Genomic DNA, 23,479 nt, shown 5'->3' with positions numbered 1-23,479 from the left:
GTGAGCGACCTCAAGAAAAAGAACAGATGAGGGGGAAGTTTGTTGAGAGGTTTAAACAGTGACAGTACTTTACCTCTCTTCTTTTAACACCAATGCACTTCTTAGATACGCATGTGATGTTAAACCTACTAATAGATTGTCTTAAACGATTCTTCAATTTTTTATTTATTTTTTTTTGTACTTTTACCATATTTGAGGATCACTATGAGTCAGGCCTGCTGAAAATACACATATGGATGAGACAAAGATTAATTACTCCACTGATTTACTATAATCCCTCTGTACATGATAAAGAACCTGCACCGCACTTCTGGCCTGATAACTAGACTGAATTTCCATTTTATTCCATTACTCAGTTTGACATTGCGTTAGCTGTTTTCTGTTAGGGAGAGGGGCACGTTTTTCTCTAACCATCACTTGTAGTCGACATGAAGGCTTCAGTAGTGAATGGTGGGAGCAATTCATTCAACATTCTTCCACAATGATTGAAGAAGGATGCTTATTTTACAGTTGTTATTTCTATAGAGCGACCTACAACAATCAATATAGCTGCAATATTGTATCTGGTGCTATTTTTCATTAGTGCTTCTTTTATTGATGATTTAGCAAAGGAGAATAATGTCCCCATTCTTAATCCCTCAAAGCCCTGATTGAATAATGCACACTAGACCTGTATAAATCACTGAGATATATTAGGACGTGTGCAGAACCAGGTTATGCTCTTGCATGTAATAAAGATGAAGAAGAAATAATAACAGCAGCATTTGGCAGTACTGTGAGTCTTTAGAGAAGAGCTGTTCACTTTTAATTTTAGGTCTGCACAAAGTAGATGCGTGTACATTTGTAATGCCCAGCAGGAGTAGGATAATCAGCCACACTGTCAGGAATCATCTCCTGATCTCTACTTGTTCACTTTTCTTGCCTCCCTCCATCTCCTCATCCTGAGCATCCACTTTAGGCACAGCTCTTCCCTCTCACGCTACTGAATTACATCCCACACACATCAGCATGCAGTCGTCACTTTGCACATCCACCCTTCGTCTTTCACTTATGCCGTTCGAATGCATCGCATGTGCTAATTTCTCATGGAAATGTTGTAAAAATCTTCCACACGTGCAAAGATGTTACTTTGTGACACGCACAGACATGCGGGCTTCCTCTCCAAGCAAGAGCTTTGAGATGAAACTGCAGTGCCAGATTTAAAGGAGGAAGGGAAAGATTTATGGACAGGCATGGTACAATAAGGAGACAAAGTGCACTAGCTGGCTCGAGCTCCAGCGATTTATCGACCGGCGCAGAAACAAAGCCGTGTCCTGGGACATGAAACTGCCTCCAATGCTGACCATTTGAGCTGCGTTCACACCTAACGACAACACTGTTGTTCTCCTGCTTGACGATAGCTGATCAATGGGACCGGCTCACTGTGGCTTTGTCCAACACACATGTGCCAACAATTCCCTGCCAGTATTAGCTTTAGAGACATAAAGAAACTGGACAATATCACACTCAGTACAGGGTTTATAGGAAAGAATTACATGTTTCTAATTTGGTAGATATTATCAGGAAAATAGCTATTTTCCTGGAAAGAAATGTTCAATTAAATCCAAGTCCTCAGTCAAAATTCCATAGTTGTTCATTATTCCATGATTATTGCAATGTTAATCTCTATCTACCGTATATTGAATTGATTTTTTACATGGCTGACATGTTGTGCACTGACTAAAAGACTCTTGAGGTCAATGCAATTCTTTGGATATAAATGCCTGGAAGTTTACAAGTTGAACACTTTATGTTCTGTATAATTAGTGCTAAATTACAAAACACCAGTAAAGTATTTGGATATTTTTAGGAAAACAACAACATTAAAATAAAGCAATACCCATCAAGACATGCACAATTAAGCCAATAAAAGACCAAAAAACACATTATGGCTTCTACAGAAATGGATAGAAATAAACAGATAAACCAATTAAAGAAAGCAAGGAATAAAGGCAGAGGAAAGATATTTTTTAAAAGGAAAAGAAAAAAGGAAAAAGCAACACAATTAGTTTTCTACATGGTACATCAGATAATGACGTCAAAGGACCAAATATTTTGGCCTAACTCAATCTCTTCCCACTTCAATTTAAACTGAGGGATTTTGCCATAAGTTTAAACATTATCTGCTGAGCATTGATGTGATTGGACAAATCTCAGGCCCACATCTCAACAAAAAGTGAAAGCAGCATTCTCTCCCTTCTACCTAAAACAATCAGTCAAACAATAGTGACAAAATAGCAAACAAGCACTTGAATGCGGCACATCATGAGGGACTGTGTACGAGATAAACACACAATTTCCTGAATAGACAACTGATTACTCCCAAAACCCTCAGTGAAGTCGTAAAAGCATCCTCTTTGGTTTAGTATAAAGACCCAAACAACATAAAGATGCACACTTCCAGGAAAGACAACTGAGCGGTATTGAATAACCAAGAGATGAGTCATCAGAGGAGTTCTGATCAAATTATAAACAAAGTTCAATTACACCTGGTGGTACCATTATAAGAGGAATTAAAACAGCAGCATTGGGCAGCACTGGCCTCCACTAAACAACACTGAGGTGATAGATATGAACACATATCTCGCACCAACAACTGTGTAATTAAATTTTGCCCTGTGGGACTCCATTAATAACTTATAATATAATGCACATTTCATTGGAGGGGGCCATCAGCTGTGGGTGTGTTATTACGCTCTGGAGGAAGCACCTTCTGTGCCAGGCTCCTGCTCATAACAGCGAGCCAGGAAGTAACATAAGTGAGACAAGGCAGTTTTTCAATTACTATCTCATAATAGCAATGTGTCTAATTAGCTTGAAAATACAGAGGTTCTAATGAAGTTACACCAATTAAACATTGAGAAATGAGTAAAGTAAATGTATCAGAGAACACTGTGTAAAGGCTGAGTGTGCAGGATTCTTTGCATGGTACGTGTCGTGTGCCTGAGGGTGACGAGCTGACCTTTGGTTATCTAGCTGAGCATTCATTAACCTGATGGCTGACACACTCTTTCATGTGGCCACAGCTTTAATTACACAAAGGCTAATAGCGAGTGTCGCACAGTTCCACACAGCGTGATAGAGGCATGCACACTCAAACCTGCACATACTGTACACTTGACTTAAATTATTAGATAAACTGCTGTTTCATTGCTTTCTACTCTCACACTATAACTTTCATTTAATAGTGTGATTTTTAGCCCTTTAGCCGTTAAAAAGGTCACGACTGTCGGCTCTTTTATGAAGATGCAGTATCACATTAAAATGTCTCAGTGATCTGATCATATCTTGGGATTAAAGACAGTCAAATGATTTCAAAGCAAAGCACTAAAAGAGAGTAAAGAGCTTTTATGAGGGCTTTGAACGTCTGCTCTCTGACACTAAACTATTCATTGCATCATCCAGCTCACTTCACACTGAGATACAACAAACACTCAAAGACATTCATTGTCTTTCTCTTTCTTCATTGCTTTCTTTGTGTTTCATTAGCTGTCACATAGGAGAAAATCCATTCATTCATATCAAGACTGACAATCACTGGCATACAATGTTGAAAAAGGGTTTATTAGTATTAGTTTATTATTAAGTTAACTCAGATTAAATTGTGTCCTTTCAAATCATTTAACCTACAAATATTCACCACAGACTAAACCACCTATGAAAACCGCTGTCAATTTATGTTTAATATGATAATTAAATGGCTCTGAAGAGAGCTTTTCATAAATCAGAGAAAATAGCCCCTGGTGATGTCATAAACATGTCAGGGTCTCTGCATCTCAGATTTGATTTTGAGACCTAAAATTTAGAAAAATATTGCTGCATTGCTAAGAGCAGGTGAAGAGTTTAAGATATTTGGACATTTACCAGATGGGGAGAGTCTTACAAACGATGTCATTGAGTTGCATTATGTGAATTGTTGGATCCAGTGTTGATGTCCACTGCTGACCTATACTGGGGACTAAAATTCATAATCTGCCTCTTGCAAGGGACTTGCAAGATTATGGTCATGCAATACCAAACTGTTGTAGTGCCCCTTTAAAAATGCAGCGTGTAAATAGAGGAATCATTGATCGAGAGATACATTTTGTACTAATTTCCTGCAAATGTCAGCTTAGGCTGCTCGGAAGCACAGGGATTTGTTGCTGAGGAGAACATTTTGAATGTATTATGTTCCTTTTGTTCCTTTGCACAATGAGTAGTGTAGCTGGTTGAACAACTTGTATTCCAAACATACGGAGAATTCCCAAAATGTAACTGCTTTGTCTGCTATGGTGTTGATTCTGGTGAACAGAGGCAAAGTAGTGCTTTTTATCACTGTTTATTCTCCCTGTTTGTTTCCCTTATGTACAACTCACCTTGAAGAGGTACACAGTATGTATCAGGGATTAATACCAATACTGTAAATATTCATAACCTAAACAGTTGCTGGACAATTATGGGCTACTAATGTAAAACATATATCACCTTTCATCATAAATACATTTGTATTGTGTGGTTGTAGAGAAATACAAAAGAGCTGGTCTACATTATGTTGTTTTTTCCACCAGTCATTGATTAAGCCTCATTTTTCTTGGTGTTCCTTTAAGGCTGTTGATATTATATTACAGTATAAATTCCATTGCATTGAAATATAATACCCCAGAAGATGTTGGGAGTGGACTTCCTTTGTTATGCAGGTTTTAGAGCAAGTATATCATACTAATGATCACAGTATTCACAGTAGAATTTGCCATTGCTGTGTTGTAAGTGATTACTAGTCAAACACGTAGGTGCATCTCACACCTCCTGATCAACCTGAAAACGCACTCTCTCACGCTGTTATCCATCTCTTTCTTGAATAATAGGGAAGTCCTTTGCAATGGTGGAGAGTGTGTATGTGTGTGTGTGTGTGTGTGTGTTCCGTGGCTTTTTGGCAGTAGGAAAACAAATCATGCGTTCAGTAGTTACTTTATACAGAGGGAGCCAAGGTCAACCTTACATGGCTGTTTATTGTAGCAGAATATTGTAACTGCTGGCTGCTGCTCTGTGTGGGATATATTGCTGGAGGAGTGCACTATGCTGTGAGACTCAAAACTAAACAACAAACGGTTGGAGACTAACATATAGATAACATACAATCTACAAAGTACATCATTTTACCATCCTCACAGCTTAGAAAACTGATCACCATCCATTTTAATAATAGAGACTCTTTCCATCTCAGTAAAGTGGCATTGATGATTAGCTCTGGTCGTGACCTCTCTGTTTTTAATGGCCTTGAATTGTATACAGCATTAAGCTAATAGGCTATAATTTGTAGTAATCAGTTCTCATGGAGAAAAAAAAATCAAAAAAATAACACATCGCGAACATGGTTTTCCAGTCGAGGCTTAATCACGCACTCCAGAGTAATGTTTGCAGAAATCAGATGTCTTTAAAAAGATTAGAAATAAATCCACCCAGTTTAATGAGCTAATTGATTACTCATCCATTTTTATGCTTCGCCACTTCCCGAGAGTATTGTGTATGTTGTCACTGCGTGGGTGGGAATGAAAAATTGAGGAAGAGGATCTTGATAAATCACGCAGATTATTGTACAATGGGTTAACACGAATGCTTTTATTAACATTATGTTGCTGGCTGTATGCCACGTAACTGTACTTCATGACAAAGACTCTATATAAATGTAGAGAAGGTCACGTTTTCTGTGTTGAAAAAATAAATAAATTAAATACAGCCCCAAGCTCATTTTTGATACTTTATATTGCTTCACATTGTCCCTGAGGGTGCTTGCAAGCTGCCTCCCAAACCCCTGAGAGGATTTATGAGACACCTGGCCATCCATCTGAAAGAAAAGGCTGTTTTCCTTCCTGAATTTCTCAGAAAGTTGGCTGTGAGAAGATGCCAGGTTCTATCAGTCAGAAGCAATGTGCTGATGTGTTTTGACAGTGTTGTTTGTGACTGATGTGTTCCTCTGCTGGATGTATCCCGCTGTTGTGCTGCTTAGGTGATGGAGTGAAGAGTGACAACCAGACAGATAGAACACACAGTTTCCAACTGGTTATTTTTCTACCTGGGACACAGTGTTGGGTTTTGATAAAGTATTTTGTACACTTTCTCATTCTGTGTGTTTGTGTGTGTGTGTGTGTTTTTTCGTGTTGTGTTTACTAGGCCCTTTCCATCAGAGGACACAGCTCTCAATGAAGATGATGTGTACCGGAGCCTTGAAGAGCTGGCAGAGTAAGTATGCATTCCATAACAAAAACACACACACAAACTTGTTTTTGTCACTTAAGGGGACATTGCTTTGACTTCAATTCATTTTCTAAAGACCTCCCGTAACCTTAACCATAACAACACTAACATGAATTTCACCTGAATGCCTAATGGTTTACCTTGTATGGAGCAGATTTTTGTCCCCAGATTAATGCTGAGCACCTACGATGTGACTGTGTAAACTAACACCTAATTAGGACAAAATATTTAAATTCTTTTAAAAAGTACCTTGGTTTAGATGTTTGAGCAAACCATCAAGTTGTTATTTCCTGCCGCGTAGGTACACTAACATCATTTACAGTAAACGGGGGCCTAACTGTTGGGAACAGCTCAGAAAAGTCATTTATCTTTATTAGCTATGAATCCTGCTGATAATACTGAGAATCCACTGAAGTGATTAAAACATGTATAAAACCACAAAATATATGTGGTTTTAGATGAGTTTTTATATTCAAAATAAATGCAGATGAACTTGTGAATATATTGATATATTCTATATACCACCCTTCTCATCTTGTGATGTCTCAAAGTGAACCGTGATTGTCACTTCTTCCAATTTCCTCTAATTGGCTAATTACATAAGCGCAGAGTCCTCTGTCACTCTGCCCGTTGCCATGGTGACACCAGCACTGCTCTGTCTTCTGTCCTGGCTGCCTCTCTGCCTGCCTGAGTGGCTGGCTGCATGGTTCAGTGTACGTTAGGTGGGTGGTTGGGTTTTTCTCTGGGTGTGAAATAGAGTCGCAGGGTCTCACAGTTGGCAGCGGCTCCAGCGGTGACAGCAGCCTCTTCACTCAGATTAATGGAGAATAATTAGTTAACCGCTCTGAGATGGGTGTCATTCATCACTGAAAGATAGAGGGTGAAGGAGAGGGAGATAGAAAAGGAGAGCGTGCAAGTTATAGATATATGCCAGCTGAATACATGATTGTGATGTTCTTTGGATGGGGGGATGAGGAATGTGCTCTTGCTAGAGGAGAGGAGTGCCAGCCAAGCAGGCTAATGCTGGATTAGAGTGCAGCTTAACCCAACATACGGCCCGACAATCTTGGAACATAGGCGTTTACCTTGAAAACGTAACTCAATCTTGCACAAAAAGGGATTCTGAATGGAGACTGAGAGTGGAGGAAATACTAAAAACATGTCAATTCAAAGATTGTATTACCTTGTGGGCTAGTGGTATAAAATATTTATATTCTGTGTAAAAACAATTAGAGGTTACAGGGGAAAGATCCTGTGATTATATTGGATGCATGGTATCCTTGGCAACAAGTGCCTCTGAGCTCACCAGTGAAGAAAGTTGCTGCAAGCATGAAATTAATATTGTGTAACCCAATATATATATATATATGTACTATATTACTACTACTATTACTATTTTCTAACGTGGGAACCAACTCCAGGCCTATGTCAGTGCCTTCATCGTGGGCACTGACAATGGAAGGAAACCAGAGCACCCAGAAGAAACCCATGCAAACACAGGGAGAACATGCAAACTCCACACAGAAAGACCCCAGCTGGGTATGAACCCAAGACCTTCTTGCTGTGAGGCAGCACCACCGAGCCAGCGTGCTAGCCCCAGCAGCTGGTGGCTATGTCTTTCAATTAGCCTCAAACTTCTATCCCGCAAATTATCCTCTATCCTCTAATGGTTTTGTAACTATGGCAGCAGCTTCAACAAGCCTGAAGCTTGAGTTGGTCTGTTTTTCCGGACTGGTCAAAGGTGTCGTACAAGATGCTTCTTGTGTAACCTGTAGGTGCAGAGGGCTGGGTCGTATTGAATTAATCATGCCTCTCTGCAGCACGGCTGATCGTGACCTTTTACAAAGACCATGTGTGCATTTTGTTTCATCGATGGACACACACATAATTGATTCATCAGCAGGTCCTGCACCTAATACAGTTAGACACACTTAGCACACAGGCCACACTAGCAATGACCCTGCACTCAAAGACTAATTAATTAGCCTGAAATATTGATGCATGCATGATTTACGACAGGCACGTGACTGTAAGAGTGAGGGAGAAATAATAGTCATTTTAATGATGAAGTAGAAGAAGAGTTTCCAGGAAGAAGAAAATAACACAATAACAGCACATATGTCATGAAAACAACAACGAGTAAGAAATAAAACAGCAATACCATCACCAATGATAGTTTGGTGTACAGCAATAAAGCTGCACGGAAGAGTAAGGCAGCAATATTCTAGTAAACATCAAAAATCAATAAAATGGCATCATTAAGTTCAGTGGTAAGACAACAAAGGTTATTAAGTGTGATGGCAACCAATCTATAGAAATGGATTTTTAGGTGAGACTTAAAAACAGAGATCATGAAGTCAGACCAAACATTAAATGGAAGATTCCTCCAGCAGCAAAAAACATTTCATTTTGGTCTGGAGCCACCAAAACATTCAAACTGATGAACCTCAAAGGTCTCTGAGGACAGATGGAAGTTCGATTTTCACTAATGTAAAGACAGTATTTCAAGATATGACTCATTAAATAGATAGTTTTTCTCAAAGTAGTTTCAGGCAAGTCGCTTTGCCTTAACTGTGAGAGAATGTTGATGGTTGACTGTGTATCATTTTAAAGGGTTAGTAGAGGTCACTTACCTAGCTAGATGATTTCCATATTTACAACATCATGTCAGAAGAATTCATGTAAAGTGAGGTGGATTCCGGCCGTGGGCTGTCAGTATATGAGCTCACCTGGAAATGAACACTATAAATAAACAGCATGGAGATTCTATGATAAGTATGTATTTGTGAAACATGCTCCAGATTGCTTTCTGCTTGACCATATCTGTTTACAGGAGGAAAGTCAGGTAGAGGCCAGCTTCTACCTAATTGAGGTCTCTTGGGTTAATGTGCTAAACCCGGGCCTTGCTTCCTCCCTCTAGCTTTGTAATGTCAAGTCTTCAAGTTGCTTAACTCACAGTCCTCCCTGTCTGGAATGACTCCATCCTGGAGTTGACAAAGCATGAAATGGGGGTGGATCGGGCACAGTTGCCAAGGGACTTTTTCCTCTCTCAAAGGCACACATAGATTTCCATTCCAAAGCAAGCAGTGTCACAAGCCCTTTGTGTCACTCTTGCAGTTTATTTTGCTCCATTAATCCCTCGGGCAGGTTGCCATGAAGAGTCAATAGCTTGGAAATGGATTGAGCTCACTGTAGGTATTATCTGTTGGGAGGTATGAAGCTTTTACCTTTTTTAAATTGAACTTTTTCCCCCATATAACCACATTCAGGATAGACTAGTTTGTAAACAGATGGCAAATTTGTATAAGTATTATTTTGTTTTCACTGTACAGTAACCTGTAACAATGGCTCTTTAGGATGGCAACTTCAGTTTGTCTGTCCTTTTTCAAAACATCTTGCCAACTATGAGCCATATTACCTTTAATTTTGGTGTCTCCCTATCATTCCCCTTTACTGGCACCGTTATACCAGAACTTTTAAATATACATAATATTTGTAAGAATAAGATGCTATAAAATGTGCTGATTTGCTGATCACATTCATGCACCCAAGATGATAAACCATTTTCAAATTTAAATCATGACTCCAACCACCACCGTCACCCTCATTGCAGATTGGGCTTAATGAATATCAGCATATTGTGAGGTGTAGTGATCTTTACATACCCTAGGTCTTTGTTTGTTTGCTTTTTAATGTTTTTAATTTGTCATCGATACTGATGCAGAGTGGCAGGACTACCATGCTGTCAGGGGTTGATGTAGGAGCTCCCAACACAGCATATCACAATCTTAAAAAAATAACCTCCAGTATTAAGAAAGACATAATATTATTTTGATAGAGACCTGTAAGGCAGCCAAGCCTTTGGGGGCATATGCTCAGTAGCTCTGATATGATGAATCACACTATGTCCCTTCTCTGCACTGATGTAACTCTGTGTCATTGAGGCCTTAGAGCAGAGGCCACTGGGCTGATTGCGTGCAAGCCTAAGTGACACCCTGTGGCCTGTCACTGTGTAATCAGACAGAAAACTAGACCTAATTCAAGAGTCCTGAGGACTATACTCCCACTCTCTATCTCACTGATGCATACACATGCACTAACACACACCTACACACACAAAGACACATACATGCCTTTGAGTTGTTTATTTATGTCCACAAAGGGCCACAGTTGTGCTACATTGGCAAATAAATATTTCTGTCTTTTCACACTGTTACTCTAATCACACATCCACACACATCCACACACACACGCACACACACACACACACACATTTCTGCAACCCTAGCAGCTTGAAACCATAACAGTCAATGCCATGATATCACTCAGGTCATAATAATTAAATGTTCTTTGTACTGTACATCAGCCTTCAAAGTAAAGTTACAAGGTGCGTTACTTGAGTAAATCAATATATAAGTCTTGAACAAATACCTCAAGCCTACAAATGGTGGCAATATGAAATAAAATCAAGAAATTTAAAATACAAAAATGAAATAAAATAGAATATAAGATAAGATAACCCTAACCTGAATCCTATTCGACCCCTCCCATTAACCTTAACCCTAACACTACAAGAAATGAGGAGCAGCCACAATGTCATCACTATCAAAAAGCTCAAATTAGTCCTCACAAACATATAGACACAGCAGCACGGACACTCACAAACCTCAAGCTAACAAGGACCTTGAACATTTTGAAAAAAGAGCATGTTAGTTTTAATTAGCACGCCCTTTGTCACAAACCCTTTGTGTTACACTAGCAGTTTATTTTGCTCCATTAAACCCCCGGGCAGGTTGACATGAAGAGTCAATTGCTTGGAAATGGATTGAGCTCACTGTAGGTATTATCTGTTGCAAGGTATGAAGTCACTTTTTTTTAAATGAAGCTTTATTACCACATGACTACATTCATGCTAGACTAATAAGGCCTTTGAACCCTTTGAAAAAAAAAGTTATTTTTCATTCTCACAAACCTTTTTGGCTCTATAAAACCCAGTACAATATGTGGATTAGGTTTACAGGTTACTACATTTAAGTTTAGGATCAATACATATTGACAGTGAACACAGACAATCAGTTGATTCATGACATCACCAATTAGCAATGTGTTGGTTGTTTCAGAATTTGGAGACACTAAAACAATCAGGAAAAGTGAAAGCCGATACACGATCATTAGAATACTCATTTCTTTGACCAATTATAGTCAATTATGTCAATACAGGTTTCGCATCAGTACAATTTGTAACTGTACTGATGCAGTAGAAAACTCTTACACTACATTGCTATTGTCAATATGAGTTTTGAAAAAATCAATGTAGACACTGCATTAAGATAAAAGCAGACAATTAGGAAAAGGGCATAGTCAATCAAAAATAAAAGCCACTATAAGGGGAAGGGGTTTGAATGCTACCACATCAGTGTTATGTTCTGAAGCGATCAATCAGTAGTCACCATTATGAATTATGAAAAGCATTATGAGTCTTGTTCAAGTTTCTGGGATTGATTGATTGGATCAAATGAGCATAATGCAATGACGAAATCACCAATAGAGAAATAAGATGGGGCTTAAATGTCATTATTAATCAAAAGAAAATGTTCCCTTGAGTCAGATACCCCATCATGCAATCACTAATGCCAGTACAAGTCAGGATCAATAGATATAGATGTCGAAAACCAGCATTGACCAAAGGGTTGGTTGCTGGCTACAGATTAAAAAACAGCAACACATTGTTTTTTTTTTGTTTTTTTTTTATAGTCCTCGTTTCTTATACTGTTTACTATAATATACTACTTCATAACAACATTATATATTCAGACTGCCCCCCATGCTCTCCCTGGAGATGCCACTCCTCTAAGATATCTCCATAAGTCATATTCATATCACTGCACTAGACCTCTCTCATATAATACTGTCTCTGAGGGACTGGAGAAAAATGAAGTACAACATCTGCTTCCCCAAAACTTTCCTGCCATATGTGACACATCAAGTCTCTGTGGAGTCTACTCCAGTCTCAGAGTTCAGAGAGAAGACACTGATGGGACAGTGTCTGCCGGCCGTTGTCCTCCCACACACCGCCTTCTCAGTATTCAACATCAGCCGCTTCCCCTTAATGAAGGAAGAGGAAGCACATTGCTGAGAGTGAACCAATCCACCTCAATTAAAATTTCAAACAACCCCCACATGTGCATGACGACAAAGCTGAATATTTGATTGAGGGCAGTTCTATCTTCTCTCATTTTATTTAATCCCCTCTTCACACTGACAGTGGAGGAATATTTTAGCCATGGTGGCAAACACAGAATGTCGTTTGTAGTCACATAATAGAAGAGAAAAATTAAAACAACTTGTGTTTTTTTTTTCATTACACTTATAAAACTTGTTGTCATTTTTATTAAATGATTAATAAATTATATAAAATCCCTTTGAAATATCCCACTTTTGTGGCCTTAAAATTAAATTCATTTTTTTGCTCAGCTAGGTGCAAGGACAGCCAGGTTATGGCTCTCAGTTGGTCAGTCAGGGTGAAATATCTTCCTCAAGAATACTCAAACATCTGTGTCCTGGAGATCAAATACAGAAATATTTGGATGAGGCACTATTCATCCAAGAAAAAAAAATCCTCTTTTTGTTTGCCCCCTCTCAGGCTCAAGGACATTTAAGCAGGGCAGGCACTTGCCCAGCTTGAACCCTGGCTATCCTTTTCTGAGCATGTGCAGGCAGTAGAGATTGGCAACTCTTGCAGTACAATCTTTATTTATTTATGGTATTCATTCATTTATTTCCCAAAGTTACCAAAAAACATGTTTTTCTTACTAACCCTCTTGGTATGTCCTAAAGGATTCAAAGCACATGATGGATTATCTGTCTAGACATCCACCTAATGCAAGGCTGGGGTATTTTTTTATCCAAAAAGTGAAAGGGTCAGTTCACCCAAATTGTTAAACCCCTAGTGGAATCTAACCATACGGCTCTGCCCATGTTTGCTCAGATTTTTTTTTTTTAAATATCCAATTTCTTCATCCAACTCAATAAAAAGGAGATTGAATGGGAATAAATGGGACTGTGTTTAAACAAGCAGGCAGTTGCCAAGTTTGAACCCTGGTATTCCATTATTTATCACACAACTCCTGCCACCTTTATTTATTTACAGTGTTTAGTCTTTTATTTCCTTTTTGGTGACTTAACGCCCCCTTGGCTGTTAACTACATGGCTGCGTGCCCAACTGCCATTGCTATGCCAATTCCTCCACTGGCTCAGTACATTTCCCAAGCAGTATAATAAGAATAGAGGAAGATATGGTGTGAGCTCTCAGAACATGAGGAGCTTTCCCAGAAGACGCTCCTCTCCACACTGTCTGTGCACTGCTGGCTTCTTGCCTAATTAAAAGGTCAGTTAGCTACGTGGGAGCCAAAACAACAAAAAACACATAAAAAAAGGGAAATGCCACTCAATAACGCAACTAAGTAGAGGTTTGTGAACATCAGGTACCGTTTCCCTTGTCTGGAAGACCAATATCACTATTCAGGCAGCGCACATGAAACATAAAGAGCTCATTCTGGTTTGACTGCTCAGTACCTTTCATCTGTCAGAGCAGTTTAAAATGGACATAATGTACTTTTCTAAGCAGGGTATTCATCCACTGAGTTGAGGTTGTGTTCATCTAACACACTGTGTGTTTGCGTGTGTGTGTGTGTGTTACCCCAGTGAGCATGACTTGGGCGAGGATGACATCTACGACTGTGTGCCGTGTGAGGACGACGGGGATGACATCTACGAGGACATCATTAAGGTGGAAGTACGACAACCCATGGTGAGACCTTTGTGTCACAATATCTGTTTGTTTGATCATTAATGGTGTTTTCTGTCTCAGGTGTTTGTGATTGGATTTGGTTCCATTTTTGATTGGTTGTTGCATATCTTGAATTTGACGCCTGGTGAAGGTCTATAAAGAGTTGTGTTTTCAATAAATCTGGTAATGACAGTGTGCAGGACTTTTCTTTCTGCATGATTTCATTTCCCTGCACACTTCATTTTATCACATGCAAATTGGAAATCTCTTATTACATCGAAATGTAGTCTCAAGCATATAATGAGCAAATAGTTCTAACAAGAAGAAACACAGACTTCCACCAACTTTTGGCTACTTTTGGTTACTTTGACTTCACTTTGTCATGACATTAATGTGCATTTCCATGTCTCTGGGGCCGTCGTATTTGCATGATGTCATATCTCTAAACTCGCATAGATGTCTCTTTCATAACTGGTGATTCATTTGACTTCTGACTTGCACTGCTTTACCTTTCTCATGCTGCAGATCAGATACATGCAGGTGAGTGCGGCTGTGCTTGTGACTCACCCTATCAGCTAACTTCCACTGTTTCATTTTCAAACAAACTCACAGCATCCCAAGAGAATGACCTGCCAATTAGATTGGTGACCCATTCACTAGGGCAGTGGAGACCCCATCTTGTGCAAAAGTTTGACTCAGTGCCCGTGGGAGACGCCCATGACTTCAGCTGGCGTCATCGATGACTACTAGATGCCACATCCAGCCAAATAAACATTTCCCTGTTATAACTTTGATTCTGATTGGTTGATTGCATAGTGGATTAAGGCCTGGATTGGACATGGATTTCTACATTGTTATCCTAAAATGTTTTATTATCAGCAGCACTGGTTATCAAGAGCCAAATCTGTTCCAGAAGGATTAGTTATTTATTCCCCAGTCAATCTGCTCATATTACTGCCACAGCAAAAAACATCTGTGTAGAAACCATGGTCATTTGGGTGACTCGCTCACTATACTGTAATATGCATTACAGTGTATTGTCCTTTCAAAGAATCTGCATGTATACACTTTGTATACACATGCAGAAGCTTACTCAGAAAGCAAGTCTCATGAGAAAGGCTTTATGTAAATATGTTTTTTATCTTTTCTCCATCGCCCCTCCTTTACAGTGTGCCTGCTTGCATGGCTCGTAACAACCAGTGATTCATTTACACCCAGTATGCATACATATATACATATATACATACATACATACATACAGAATGCCTTGGTCAGCCATTCAGCCCACACATGCAAAGACATACAAAAAGCTCACTAGCTCACATGTAATTCAGTATCATCACCAACTCACTTTACTGAAACCATAATAGCAACAACACTCAATAGTACATTATTGTTACATTGATGCAGTCTAAGTGTAAATTGATGGGAAAAGTCTGTCACGCACCGATTACACAAGTGAAGCGCTTTTTCAAGAGTATGCCAACAGATTTTCATGCCGTTTAGAAATGAATAGAAACCAATTTCTGTCTGTAATGGTTGAATAAATACATTAAAATTGGAACAAAGCAGCAAAATGCTGAAGTTTAATATATATAACTTGCAGTAAATTGACTGAAACATGATAAACCTCTCGTATGATAATTCCCAACCAGTGCTGTCACTTTGTGTGTGCATTTTGACACACATTTAGACACTGAAGGAAACTGTTTTGAATTCAATTTTTACATAAATATCATGCACTCCCTTTTAGCTTTTGATATGAATATTATATCCATGAAAACACCACAAATTATAAGGTCATATTAAAAGCTGTTAACATTAATGGTGAAAGATTAAAGCAACAAATTGTGGTACAAATAAGGAGATAGTTCATCCAGAATCATCACATTAAACTATTATGACTTAATGTATTTTCTATTCTCACTATAGAAAATGGGTATGACAGAAGATGACAAGAGAAATTGCTGCTTAGTGGAGATCCAGGAGACTGAGGCCAAGTACTACAAGACTTTAGAGGACATTGAAAAGGTGAGTGTGTTTATATGTGTGTGTGTATATGCAGTTGTGTGTGTTACTTCTATCTTTTTTCATCCTAGCACCAGCATGTTGTGTGAGAGTTTCCTTTCGCTACCTCTTTATCAGTGGCTCAGGCCCTTAGGTTGAGTCACAGCAGGGAAATGTCAGCTATTGGCACATTCATTGGGGAGCACAAATGTCACAGGAGCTGATCAATAGGGTTATTATTGGCTCAGCCCACCACAGGAGACACTGATCCCTCGGGGCTTAAAGTACAGACGCACACACATCACAGGCACGAAAACATACATACATGGACACACACACGTACTGCTCTCACTCAAAGTGCTTCCCTGTAAAACAGCAACTTCTGCGTGCATAAGGAAATATACAATCACACACACACCAGCTTTCTCAGTGTGATAATGGACCATTATTGAGATCAGTGCTGCTAACACATCAGTTTTCTATGTTGACAGATTTGATTCGCAGTTTGATGGAGCGCCACAAATCATCCGCTCCGCTAATTTCATTAAACTAAATGTGTATCCTGTGTTTCCAGCGTCGGGCCAACACGAGCCTAAATGAGAATAAACAACCTTCTTATGATCAGAGGAGCCGTTGAGCTTAATTGAGTTGGAGTTAATAAAGCCTGTCAAGTCCTCATCGCGTCTTTGTTGATCTATTTGTTGTTATTATGATGATGGAATGTGACAACCATAAAACAACGTTAGAGAAAGAATAGGCAGCTTTTTCTTCTCAAAGCATAAGTGCAGCATACATAACAGCTGTGCAATATGTATTTATGGCAGAGACACAGTTATAACTTCACACACCATGAACAACAATATGTTGCCAGAGTGTAGTCTGTTAATGATTTCCGTTGCCGCTGCTTATAAATCACAGATCAGCTTTATTCCATGTTTATTAAATATGTTGCTTTTCACTCCTATTATACACATTTTCACTGATTTGTCACTTGTTTCTCTTAAAGAATTACATGATCCCTTTGAAGCATGTCTTGAGTCCACAGGACATGGAGGCTATCTTTGTGAATCTTGAGGTGAGTGATCGGTCAGGCATGAAAATGATGTCTATACAGTATGGATGTGTTGCACACCAAGTGAATAATTCAATATTTGCATGGGAGGCTGGATGAATGACAGAGTACGTTGCATGTATATTAGGGCTGTAACAGCACGCACAATTCACGCTTTGATATGCAGTGAGACGTTTATGTCATGGTTCAGTGTTTTCATCCCAGTAATGAACAACTAAAGATTCATTTTCATGCCTTTTGCAAAAAATTCTACATTTAACAGTCGCTCAAGGGCAATCATTCTTGCTGTACAACTTGCATTTAGCCAGTAGTTTCTTTGCAAGAAAACAAACAGTAATGGCTTAGTATTACTTAAATCTCAAGGATGTACTTTAGAATCCAGTGTCCTGCCTGTCTTGAGTGATTTATACTTCTACAATGCTGTCTGAAACTATACAGAGAGGATTTAGGAACTTCCTCTCTGTTTGGCAGCTATTTATTTATGTTGACATTTATCATGACATACTGATGTTGCTAATTAAACTAGCAGTGATTAGCAGGATTTACATCAACGGGCTTCAGGAGATTTTTTTCTAACGTTACATTCTGCACATGTCAATACTGTACCTAGCCTGATGTACTAAAGATAAATTATTTGAATTATTTGAATAATAAAGAACATCAGACTATTTAACTATGAATACATACACTTAATGTACTGTACATTCCAGGAAATAACTATACAGAATGATTAGATCTATAAATGTATATTTATAACTGTTTATAAAGGAAGTAATAAAGATTAAAACACCAATTCTCTTCACACAGGATGTCATCAAAGTCCACTTTGCCCTCCTGCGAGCCATCGACTTGAACATGGTTAGTGGAGGAAGTGGCCTGGGAAAGATCTTTCTTGACTTCAAGGAAAGGTTGGTAAACTGAGTTTTGTTTGTGGTGTAGGTCTATGCACATGTGCATGCTAGGCTTTTTTTAAGTAATGTAAAAATCCACTTAGAGTTGAAAGGTAGCACGAGGCTGCATCAAGTTGCAGTTTCTACTGATCAGTCAGAGGATTAATGGGATCAGTCCTCAAAGAATAAGTCAGTTAAAACCAAACATGTTAGAGGAAAAAGCTGAGAGAGCAAAGTAATCAATTCCATTCAGCCAAAAACATCAGAGCAAGTCTGCTCAAGATTGCACACGCTTCTTCTGGTAAACAACAGCGGGATCTCCGACAATGTGGATCTCCTTTAGTGTGGTGAATGCATTCTGCTGCCACTGCAAGAATCTCCTCGTCATTGTTTATGTTTTGTCTAAAATTTTAATTCTAAGTTTTAAATTCTTGAAATGAGTGAAACCACAACTCAAAACTAAGTGCAGACAAAATAATTTAGCCTGTTTTTAATGGAAATCAAATCCAAGTTTTTCTTTGTTTTTCTTCTTTCTTTTTTTTTGGATTCTAGTGCAGCCACCTGTGCTGTCTGTTCAACATCCAAAATTCTTTAGACAAGTACACTTTATTGGGAACAGGATGAAGTATGCTTACTGCACTGGCAGAGCATTTCACTTACTTTGGAAAATAGGGTTTTTAATTATAGACAGAAATGACTTGATGAGGGAAAGATTTCTGCAGTGTGGGTATTATAGGCGAACAGGGATTTCTCTCTCAGATAGATCTCTTGCCCAGCTGCTGAGCAACATGTGGATAATTTGCATCCCTAAGGGGAGCGGTGATTTGCCTCCCTGCTGGGCTGAGCGAAGCTGCTTCACAGGTAGTGGTAATGATGGTGATGATAGGTTCTGGCCCTGGTCATGATTCCATACACAGCCATTGATATGACGCAGTCCACAAATTACATTACTGCAAGAGTGAGTCACACTGCACTACGTGTGTGTGTGTGTGTGTGTGTGTGTGCCTGTTCTTGCTAGCATATTACATATTGTATTTCTCTGCACAGTGATCCTAGCACACATTGTGTTTTTTTACCCTACCAACGTGAAACAAACAGTCAGAGTATTCCCTTGGGCAACGTCAGTTTGCATAGGTAATAGGCTCATTGCATCCTTAAGCCTAGAGGGCCATGTAACACAAAGTTATTGTGACACGAGAGAGTCCCTTCCTGCTTAATAGACAGAGGCAGGCACATACTCTTTCCCTCTATCTCACACACGCATGCACACACTCCTGCTGTATCTTCTTCCTCTCTGATCTGATTGAGCAGTGGTTGGGAATCTTCACTTGCACGCAATCCCAGATAAGGTCCAGTTAGTCAAAGGTCCCCTGCGAAGCACTGGGAGGTTGTTGATGTCACATGAAAACTCAGAGGAAGCATAAAGCATATAGAGAGGAGTGACAAAGTTCAGCAGGAGCACTAGTTTCTAAAGTTGAGTTCATTCTTTGTTGGTCTTTTTTGGTCATCTGGAAGAGGGTCTGTCTTTCTCTATCCACTACATGGCCTAAAATATGTGTACCACTGGATATCACACACATATGTAGTTGTTGAACATGGATTTGGTTTTGTGTGTGCACAGTGGTATTGTAACGTTGAAAGAATCTTCCCCAAACTTTGAAGTACGCCATTGTGTTAAATATCATTGTAGCATTAAGATTTCCCCTTAATCGGAACTAAAGGGCCTAACACTAACTGTGAAACACAACATGAGACCAAGCATACCTTCTGACTGACTAGAGAACCTTTGTGATCCCTGACAGAAATAGCAAGCATTTACCTTCTATTCATAAACAAATTACCTGATGACATTGTTCATATTTACCTTCAGCGACATTCACCAAAATGCGACGCAGGGTTATTTTAAGAACACGATTCATTAGATTTGCAGATTCAGTGCGTCACAGGCTTTGATTCTCTGCGTGTGATTGACATATGCACCTGCCTCATAATGAGGCGCTCCTGTATCTTGTCTCTCTTCGGCGATAAACAACAGTGACCAGGGGATTTGGACTCGCACAGCACCGCTCTCATCAGGCATCTTGGCAATTTTCCTACGGACCTGGCTTGGCATAATTAATTTGGTTATCTATGCTTGTAAGTCCCAGTGACCTTTACAACAATGTGCTTGTATCTTTTTTTCCCTCACGTCGGTGCAAAAGATGAAAAGCCCTTTTCCCTATTTGTCATTGAACTGAATGCTGAAAATGTCACTGGTTTATCTCAACCGCTTCTCAATTCTGAAGTGGCAAGAACTGGAGCTGAATAGGAAAAGTGCACTCGGAGGAAGTTCAATAAACTAAATGGGCATCTAAGTACCCTCCTGTTGATATCCTCATTTGCGGCATTCCCCAACTCATTTCCGGAGTAATCTGGCTCCCCGATATCTTCACAGTGCCTAATCATGGCCACACTATGAGACTCTTTATTGGAGGTCTTTGCTCTACGTTCTCCTCCATTTGCTGTGTGCTGGATATGTTGAGTGGAGGTGAGGGGGTCCCAATGCCATGTGTCAGAGAATATTAGCTGGCTCCACAGCCTGTCACTTCAGGTTTGCTGGGAGATTTCCTCAGTCGCCTGGCTTGGCTCAGAGGGCTCCGCGAAGGTGGGGGGGTGAAGGCCCAGGGCGCAGTAACGCAAAATTGCATTTTCCGTGAAATAACATGCACGACAGCATCCTCATTATGAAAGAGGCCAGCACAGCAGGGCGATATCACCGGCGCTGAAAAGACCGTAAACAGCAAGTTTTTCCTGCACCAGCAAACTTCGGAACTCAAAGGAAAACAGCTAGACTCAGATAACATTGCTGTTTAGAGGATGCTGTATTATTTCTTTTTCCCCTTGCATTCCACTTTGTTCATTTTTAACTGCTGTAGGTTTTATGGCATAAGTAAAAACTACCCAATTGGCCCTACTATGAGAGAGAAAGGTCAGCTTTTATTTGCCACGTAACATTTCCAACGTAAGGACGCCCGGTTCAGAAACAGGGAGAGTTTGTTGTCTCCCTGAACACAGAATCATCCATAATCAGTTGCTATCTTTATATGAGAACTCCAACCTGACTGATCTTTCTATTTTTAGTTATGGAAATTGGCCTTTGCTGAACTGCACAAAGAAAGAAAACAAGCATCATTCAGATCATGATTCCTGAACTGTAGCAAACACTGAATCTTTGGAATTTCAGATGATTGGTTTTATGACTCTGAATATTCTGCAAGAGATGTTTAGATTATCAGTGTAATCCATTTTGAAGATCTGGAGATGTTCAAGCTTATATATTTCATTTTTGAAAAGGCTAATATAGAGATTAATCAGCTCAGACTATCCAAATTCTGTAAACATCTGTAATTGAATTAAAATCTGAATTCAAATTTGTGTTGGTGTGTTTTTTAGATATGCTTTTTCACTATAGTATTTTCAGATTTAGAACATACTTTTTTTCAGCAACGGTACAAAGAGAAAACAGGAAATGACGAGTTGTTACCTCTCACTGTGATGTGTCCAGATGTGTTGTCAAGTAAAGACCATGCTTATCACCATGTGACAGACTAATTAGGGGTGACTGGGCAGAGAGAGCGGATGCATGCTGCAGTGTGCTTGTGTGTCATTAGCCATTTTGTTCGACAGCCTGTTTCAGGGAAGTGTGCAAAGACAAAACAGGTCTCTCAGTTCTCCGATGTCAGGCTGTTATTAAACTGTAAATATATAACACGTCTTCCAGAATACATGGCGTTTTAATATCCACTTATTGATGTACTAGTTGTGTGTGATTTAGTGACCTTGGGGTGTGATATTGAGGTGTCAGCATTTCGGAAAGGGATTTTTTTTTCTTTTTTTTGATACACTATAGCCTTACAAGTTGTCATGTTTTGTACTATTCAGTGTATTTGCTGCTGATAAGAAAATAACAGGGATGCAGTTGTAATGTGCTGACCCTTTGTTCATGTGACACAGGGAAATTATAAAACTCCAAAGAATAACATGCACTGTTGTTATATTTAATAGTTATATTGTTGTATTTTTCAAGCTCCGTGAATTATAGCCTTTTTGAACCCCTGTCTGAAAATTAATCCAAAGTAACCAGCCTAACAATTTTAGAGATTTAAGAGTCCTATAGTGATCTCGCTATAGTTATCTTTTTTCTGATATAAACTACAGAACACATTTTTCAGAGAGTTCTCAAGTGAAACCCGTGTTTTTCTTCATTTTTTGGCCAGCTAAGATTCAAAGAAGCTAAAGCTAAACTAAGAACAAGCTAAAAGAAAAAGCACATATTACCACCACAGACTGCTGTTGGCTAACGAAACATTTGTGTATTTACACATCTAGCTAGCACTTAGCAACATTAGCATTCATTTGGAGTCAGTGTTTTGGCCACCTGATCAATTTAAGTATTCACTCTTCTTATAGCTTGGATTTGGTTTCTTCTAACTCTTATGGGAAATATCTGACTCATTAGCTTAGCTGCTAAATGTTCCACTTTATTCTCAGACTAGTCGCTAACTTTGTCTGCCAACCGTTTGGTGCAGTGGGTTTATTAGACTTTTTTGACTGAAAATGAGGCTGATGAGAACCTAACACACAGTAAATACGCCATAAAAAAACAACTGTATCTGCTCAAAGGGGCTAAAACTCATCATCATCATGGTCATGGCAATCTGGTTTGACATGGGTTTGTTTGCAGTCGAAACTTCAGAGAACTGAGCCCCCATGCAGCAGAGAGCAAACTGCTTGCTCCAGGCACACAGTGGTACACATGAAAAGAAACATTGTGAAACATCACAAGTGCACATCACACACTGAAGGACAAAGGATAGCCTTCTTTTAAAACCAGCTAACAAATCACTCATTTTAATCATTCACCATTGCGTTCTCACCATTGATGTGATTAATTGTGGTCCCTTTGAGTAAATTATCATTAATAAGGCACACTTGTAAGTGAGCAGTCAAAAAGCCTCCGTTTTAACTGTCACCTATTGTACAAGAAACCCCCAACTTTGAGCATCTGCTAGCTGCATATCCTTATAAGTTGTTCCACATTTATTTTGTATATTTATATTAATCTGTGCCAATTTTTCCAGAATATTTATTATTATATTACTTTAAAAATTACAGTCAGTAATCACTTTCACTCTTAAACTCCCATGACAATTTACATCACAGGCTTGAGCTATTTAGACCACTAACTTGACATTTATGTCATGCATCTTTTTAAAAGAAGACCTTCATGTCACATTATGTCCTGATAACTTATAATATGACGGGTGTCTCTGGCACGTGCCCCTTAAATCCTTGCTATGCTGCACAGTCCGCCTGTTTTTCTTCTAATTGATCAAGACCCCCATTAATCTCAATCACTTTACCGTCCTGGAGGAGCAGGAGCTGTCTACCCGAGTGTGGATCAAGTCT

At 39.2% G+C, this 23,479-nt stretch overlaps 1 protein-coding gene across 1 annotated transcript in view; it reads left to right on the top strand.

The window, feature by feature from the left end:
* vav2 (vav 2 guanine nucleotide exchange factor) overlaps nt 1-23,479 on the top strand; it is a 184,103-nt gene that overhangs the window by 137,984 nt on the left and 22,640 nt on the right. Inside the window, exons 4-8 of the mRNA XM_053339379.1 lie at nt 6,190-6,258; nt 13,978-14,083; nt 15,995-16,093; nt 17,076-17,144; nt 17,949-18,049. Of these exons, the coding sequence (XP_053195354.1) occupies nt 6,190-6,258; nt 13,978-14,083; nt 15,995-16,093; nt 17,076-17,144; nt 17,949-18,049 (444 nt within the window). The remainder of the gene's footprint in view (nt 1-6,189; nt 6,259-13,977; nt 14,084-15,994; nt 16,094-17,075; nt 17,145-17,948; nt 18,050-23,479) is intronic.

Source organism: Scomber japonicus, chromosome 19 (genome assembly GCF_027409825.1).
Source record: "Scomber japonicus isolate fScoJap1 chromosome 19, fScoJap1.pri, whole genome shotgun sequence".
In the NCBI taxonomy this organism is placed as follows: domain Eukaryota; kingdom Metazoa; phylum Chordata; class Actinopteri; order Scombriformes; family Scombridae; genus Scomber; species Scomber japonicus.
Note: the sequence above shows the minus strand (reverse complement) of the source record. Positions and strands in the feature narration are given on the sequence as shown.